This window comes from Ambystoma mexicanum, chromosome 2p (assembly GCF_040938575.1).
Source record: "Ambystoma mexicanum isolate Mex_15411 chromosome 2p, UKY_AmexF1_1, whole genome shotgun sequence".
NCBI classification, from domain to species: domain Eukaryota; kingdom Metazoa; phylum Chordata; class Amphibia; order Caudata; family Ambystomatidae; genus Ambystoma; species Ambystoma mexicanum.
The window spans coordinates 1,098,551,864-1,098,557,863 of NC_090923.1; the positions used below are offsets into that span (position 1 = coordinate 1,098,551,864).

Here is a 6,000-nt window from a genome sequence, read left to right on the forward strand (position 1 = left end):
CTAACTGTTGTTCTTCTTTCTCTTTTTCTATTATCATGACCATGTCTGTGACCTGCAATAGCTAAAATGTTTCACCTGAAACTACATCCTTATAAATAAATAAAATGTAAAAAATAAAATGACACACTGTTCTGGCAAATAGTCATGGTTAGCATTGGCTGGAGTTCATGCAAATCGTTCAAATCCTTGGATGTCCTGAAGCAAAATGCCACTGCTTTTCCTTGACAGGGTATGGGGGTCTGAGTTAATGTCCTGCAGCCGAAGACTTCAACATGTAATTGAGGGAAGTTGAACGAGTGGTGTGTAAATTGATTCTCCAAGATGTCCTTGAACGAGGCATGAGCCTGAGTTATTGTCCCAAAGTCTACTACATTTCTACACTTACTTAGGGAAGGGTGTAGTATAGAAAACCCAAAGCTCCAGCTCCTGCCTTTCCATATAGGGCGATGAGGAGTGAGATGTCCTGTAGTTTAGGGCCCTTTTAAACTCCTTGCGGGAGAATGGGGATACATTTTATTGGTTTATACAAAACCATATACAAACAGAAAAACATAGACATTTTTTTACTTATTTCATTATAAGAAAAGTATAAAAAAAAGATTTACACAAATTCATTTCATAGCATCAAATAATTTCTCATATTCCTTAATAAAAGATAATACTTTACAAATTCTTAACAATTGTCAATCAGTTTTATGATTTTAAACATTTTACGGTCGCAATTGTAATAGAAATGTTCCTACCACAATAGACGCTTCTCCAAAATTCATCATTATTCAACCATTCGATTTCATGAGCAAATTTTGTTTTGCTTCAATATTTGAAGAGCCGAACATTTAGTAATAACATGTTGCAGGGTTCCAATGTCGGACTTACAAAAACTGCAGATATTAGTTATACTAATTGCCCTAATGAAATCCACTTCTCTTGTATGAATAAGATTGAATCTAAATCTTAAAATATTCTTTCTATAGTGTCCATTGGGAAATATTTCAAGGTCTCTAAAGTGCTGTATGTTTTATTCTCAGTTGCTATATCTCTATATGATTTATAACTACCTATTTTACCTTATATCTCACTCCAGTCCCATTCGTAAAGCTTTACCCTGACAGCTTTAGGATTCGTAATTACATTTTCGCAACTGACATTTAAAATTCTTTAACAGTTCTTTTTAAAGTGCTTCATACATCCTGAATCAGGCTTCTCCATCTCTCGAAAAAATCATGATACAAAGTGTTTGTCACCATTCGAATATTTCTAACAGAGGTAATTACCCTCAAAATATAAAATACATACATAGAATCTAGTCCAAATTCATATTTTAATATTGCACTCAGTACACAATTTGAGAGTGCAAGAGCTTTACGCCAAATCTTTCCCACTAATACTTCAAAATGTAAATCCTCAGGCAGAATGCTTATATCAAGTCCATATAAAATTTCTGGAATCACTTTTGCATTGTAATACTTTATCAATGGAGCAATAGCGAGTCTATAATACTGTTGTGTAATGTATTGCATTTCTATCCCAAATTGTTCACCCTTCCTATGAAGCCTATTGTGAGTGACCATACTTTGGGATTTACTAGGTAAGACAAATCTTAATCCTAAGTTTCTACGTTTCCTTGTGGGAGGATGGGGACTAAGTTATTGTCCTGCATCCCAAGACTCTGGCTAGTCTTTGGAAGAGGCTGAATCAGTGTTCTGTGGACTGATGCTCTTACATGTTCTAACCGGGAAGGTAGGAAGGTTACGCCCTTGGGAGCTCAAATGTTCTAGATATTGATGTAGGGCTCACTGATTGAGGTTGTGGATTGAGGCCACCGGAGGATGTTGAAGGGCCTGGGTGACTCTCGAATTAAATGCTCATGTTTCATGTTGTTTGCCCTCACATCTAACTGTCCTTCACTGTGGCTTCCGTTGTCTCCTCTGACTAGGATTAATGGCCTAAAGAAGCAGCAGGAGATCCTGGCTCAGAAACATGCTCAGTTTGCAGAGAAGTATCGGATGAGGCGTACCAAAGAAGATTCTGAGAAATGAAGAGACCTGTTTAAAGCAGGGGATGAAAGACATCACCTCAGGGCCCGCATCCTACCTCACTGCCCACACTTACCCTTTATCATCGTGATGGGTATCCAAGACAAGAAACTGCCCTGACCTGCCTGAAAACTGTTTTTTAGCTGTAGGTGATGATTCTGTCATGAACCAACAAATAAAGTATCAAGACGTCTAGAATGTGAGAGTGAATAAATCCATGAATGGCGTGATTGGCAGAGCAATACAAAGAGTGCAGCACAGTGAAATTGCAATTCAAAAATACATACTTTCACAAATGTGACGCACAAACGCACATCAAGCAAAGAACATTGAGCGAGAAACAAACATTGAGTAGCACGCCTACAATGACCAACTAACATGTTCATCAAATGAACACTGCACTGAAAAAACTATAAGCCACACATACAGAGCATTAATCACATTCATAGCAGCAAACCTACACTGGACATCAAACCCAGACAGCAAATACTTAGCAACTATAAGCACGTGAAACAAGCACCCAGTAACAAAATCAAATGAGTAGGAAAAACACCACATACAGCAAAAAAAGGCCAATAAACTTTGAATAGCAAATACACAACAGGCATCACATTCAGAGTAACATATACAAAGCAGCACATAATCACAGAGCAACAAACAGATAGTGAGACATGTAAGGTACTCATGGTGGCAACAGTAAAGACAGGCACAAGTGATCACAGTTCAAGGGTGTTTATTGAACGTTATAATGGGTGAGACAAACGCCTAATCTAAACCTAAATCTAAGATGGGAGCGAGCTACGACCATCAAATAACAATAAGGAAGTCCTAGTGGCGTTTTGTCAAGTAAAAAGGGCCTATACTAAAAAAACGATTGACAATCCTTACCACTAAATTACAAAAAGAGTGTGGGATAATGTTCACTAGAAAAGGAAGACGTGTTCACAAAATGATAAGTCAGGATGGGATGGCTTGGTTTCCCTTCCCCACGTTTTTAGCACGGGACAAGGCGGGACTTCTGAGCACAGAACACTCCTGGGCCTCCCCAGCACGAGGCTCACAATTGCAGTTCAACTATATCATAACCTTCAATGGCCCAAGTCTCTTCTCTGCAAAGTCTCTTGCCTTAGAAGGCCTGATGTATCAAAACAATAAACAAACAAAAGTTCCTTTAGTAATCTTCTACATTGGGCGATGGCTCTCCGCCCCTTGGATCTCGCTCTGCCAGGCCTGGATCCTTCTTGCAACTTTGGCCTCCCTCCGTCGGGTTCACTGTTCAAATGCAGCTTGCAACTTCCCACTGTGAACAGCCCTCAGCCGGGTTCACTCTTGTCTATACAGTGTTCACTGGTGTATTACTCTTCACCCCAACTCACAGGCATCCCTCAAACCGGGTTTCACATTTGGAAAATATACAGTTCATCTTACGTTCTCACGATGCAGGATTCACTTTCATTGACTTTCCCATTGGCAGCTCTCTGTCGGGTTTACATAGCCATCTTTACCACAGTTCATAAGATTCCAACACAGTTCATGGTTTGCCTCAACTCATCAGAAAGGGTGGGTTCTAGCTTTCCTTCGGCATCCCTCTGTTGGGTTCACACTTGCCTTATTCCTTAATGTTCACAATATTTCGAAATAGCAGGGGTCTTCCCTTCCCCTAGTTTTCTTTTGGCAAGGCGTCAGAGACTTTCGATTGTACAAGGGATTTGTTACAACTCTTGTAGGACCACTCTGGCATCTCACGCTGCCTTTTTCCTAGGGCCTTCTGGTACTTGCTATTTCAACAAAAAAAGGGGCCAGCAAGAGTTCTTCGAATTAGCACTTCCGCAGCACCTGGCCACTCTGAGGGTGGCCCTTCTCTGGGCTTCCTCCAAAGGTTAAACCTTTGTTCTCAAGTTCTGCGTTCATCTACTGTTGCCACTTGCAACCTTGGGCTTAATACGATTCAGCTTGCTATCAGCTTCAACCGACTCACTGATTATGTTGGGTCTGCTGGCTTTGCTTCCTTCTGGAGTCAAGGACAGTACCATAGTAGCCAACGTGCCTTCCTGCCTGTGTTATCAATGCGTGAGGCCCCTGTGCACCGTTGACATCGATCACTCCAAACGTAAATTGTGATTCACTGTCTTGTAATTCCCTTTTTTCTGAGGCTTCGCGGGACTGAGTTCAAAAGGGCGAGGGCAGTTCCCCCTTCGTCGAACTTCCAGGTCTCGCCACCTTTCTCTTCCGTTTTAACTACCGGTTTGGTGTAGCTGTCTCCTCGTGCATTTGGCCTTGCTCGTAGTGTGCTCTTGTACACTGCCTTTTATCCCTGTGGGGAAGGTAAAGGGCCGTCCGGTGTGTGCGATTATTGTCAACTGCCTGACTCTGCCTGACCCTTGTGTTAGGACATGTCAGGTAAACAGCTCTGGTGTTAGTCTGTTGTCTGTTATGGTTTAGGAAAGTGCTTATGTTGGAAAAGGGGTTGGGGGTAGAGCATCAAAATATCCTACAGTATCGGGAAAAGGTGTTAGAAGGAAGGGGTACCGCGTCTCACCCGTCAGTGTCCCACTTTCACTCCCCGAGGACCCCTCATCCAGGTGATCTGCCCGTACTGGTCCACCTCCAGGAACTGGATCCAATAGTGATGGCTGTGACCTGGCCACCTGGATGATAGATCCCCGGGGATTAGCCAGAGAGACACCTTCAGGTTTCTCACATACCCTTCCCCTATGCAAGGTGGATATGCCTGTTCTTTGTCCGAGTTCGCTTTTTTTAGACCTGGTAGAGAATAGGGACGAGAGATGTCCAGGAACTCTCGCATATTCCACTGGCTGTTTTTGATCGGTGTAGATAGAGGTGGAGTGTTTTTATTGGTCTCTCTACAATCACCTATGAATTCGGTTTCAGGGGTTGTTTTGGGTTTCATTGGCTCTGTTTTCCAGTCCCATATTGGAGAGTTTTGGGAGTAGTAATTCACCTGCCAGGATGTCTGGGGTAGAAAATCTCTGAGGAAAGTGGAGATTCCTGTAAGAGAGTAGAGAAGATGGGGAAGTCCCGCCCCAGAATAGCTTCTTCGGGGAGCCCAAGAATTATGCGGATGATAATTCGCTAGATTCACCACGGATTTCAATGTGTATTGGTTTTTTAGGGTATACTTCATTGTCTCCATGTGCACATGTCACTCTAACTCGGGCCGCGTTGTCTAGGTCTTTTGTCGTAACTAATTAGCCTGTATAGCAGTTTGCTTACTACCTGAGTCGATCAAGGTCTTTACTTGCCTCCCATTCACCCAAGCCTTTTCATACCTGAACTCGGTAGGAGTTTGCCACAAACAGATGCTAAAGGTCTCTGGCTCTTCCTCGGGTTCTTCCTACTCTTAGCCCTCCAAACAGCCTATTTCCATAGGTTCGTCTTTAATATTCTTTGGACAGTGTCTAGCTAGATGCCTGGTTTCTCTACAGGAAAAACAGACCACAGTAGGTGGTCGGCTTCCTTTTTATTCTTCCTTTTGGCTTTCATCCTTAGCCTTTGGATCAGTTTTCCTGATTTCTATTCTCGCTCATGATATCCCTTCCTTGACCCTATGTGACCCCCCTGTTTGTCTACTCCTTAAGGTTGAGGTTGATGGACGAGGTTTATGATTCTTCTGTTCTTCCCATCGATGGGTCAAATGGAAGTGTTTAGCTGCATCCGAGTGGTTTTGTGCAGTCTCAATGGCCATGGTGATTTAACTGGAGAACGGATTTTTGCAAAAAAGGGAGTAAAGAATTAGTAAATTGTTCTAGGGTTATCATCTCTGTCAGTTCTTCTAAGGACTTGTTAATAGTCCACAGGGCCGCTGTGTTTTTGACACGTTCACCTGGCTCTAAGGGAGTTTCTTGCAGATTTAACTTAACGGCCTGTTGTCATGATGCCTACCCCCGGGCATCCGCGTCAAGCCCATCAGCCCCGGGAGCAGACATCCAGATATTTCATAAAA

The 6,000-nt window shown here is 42.6% G+C and overlaps 1 protein-coding gene across 2 annotated transcripts in view; it reads left to right on the top strand.

Moving 5' to 3' along the window:
- DNAJC4 (DnaJ heat shock protein family (Hsp40) member C4) overlaps window positions 1-2,234 on the top strand; it is a 1,241,876-nt gene extending 1,239,642 nt beyond the window's left edge. For both annotated transcript variants that reach the window (XM_069645092.1, XM_069645093.1), the window contains one exon: window positions 1,937-2,234. In XM_069645092.1, coding sequence (XP_069501193.1) covers window positions 1,937-2,039 — 103 coding nt within the window. In that variant the 3' untranslated portion in view covers window positions 2,040-2,234. The remainder of the gene's footprint in view (window positions 1-1,936) is intronic.
- Window positions 2,235-6,000: the final 3,766 nt, after the last annotated feature.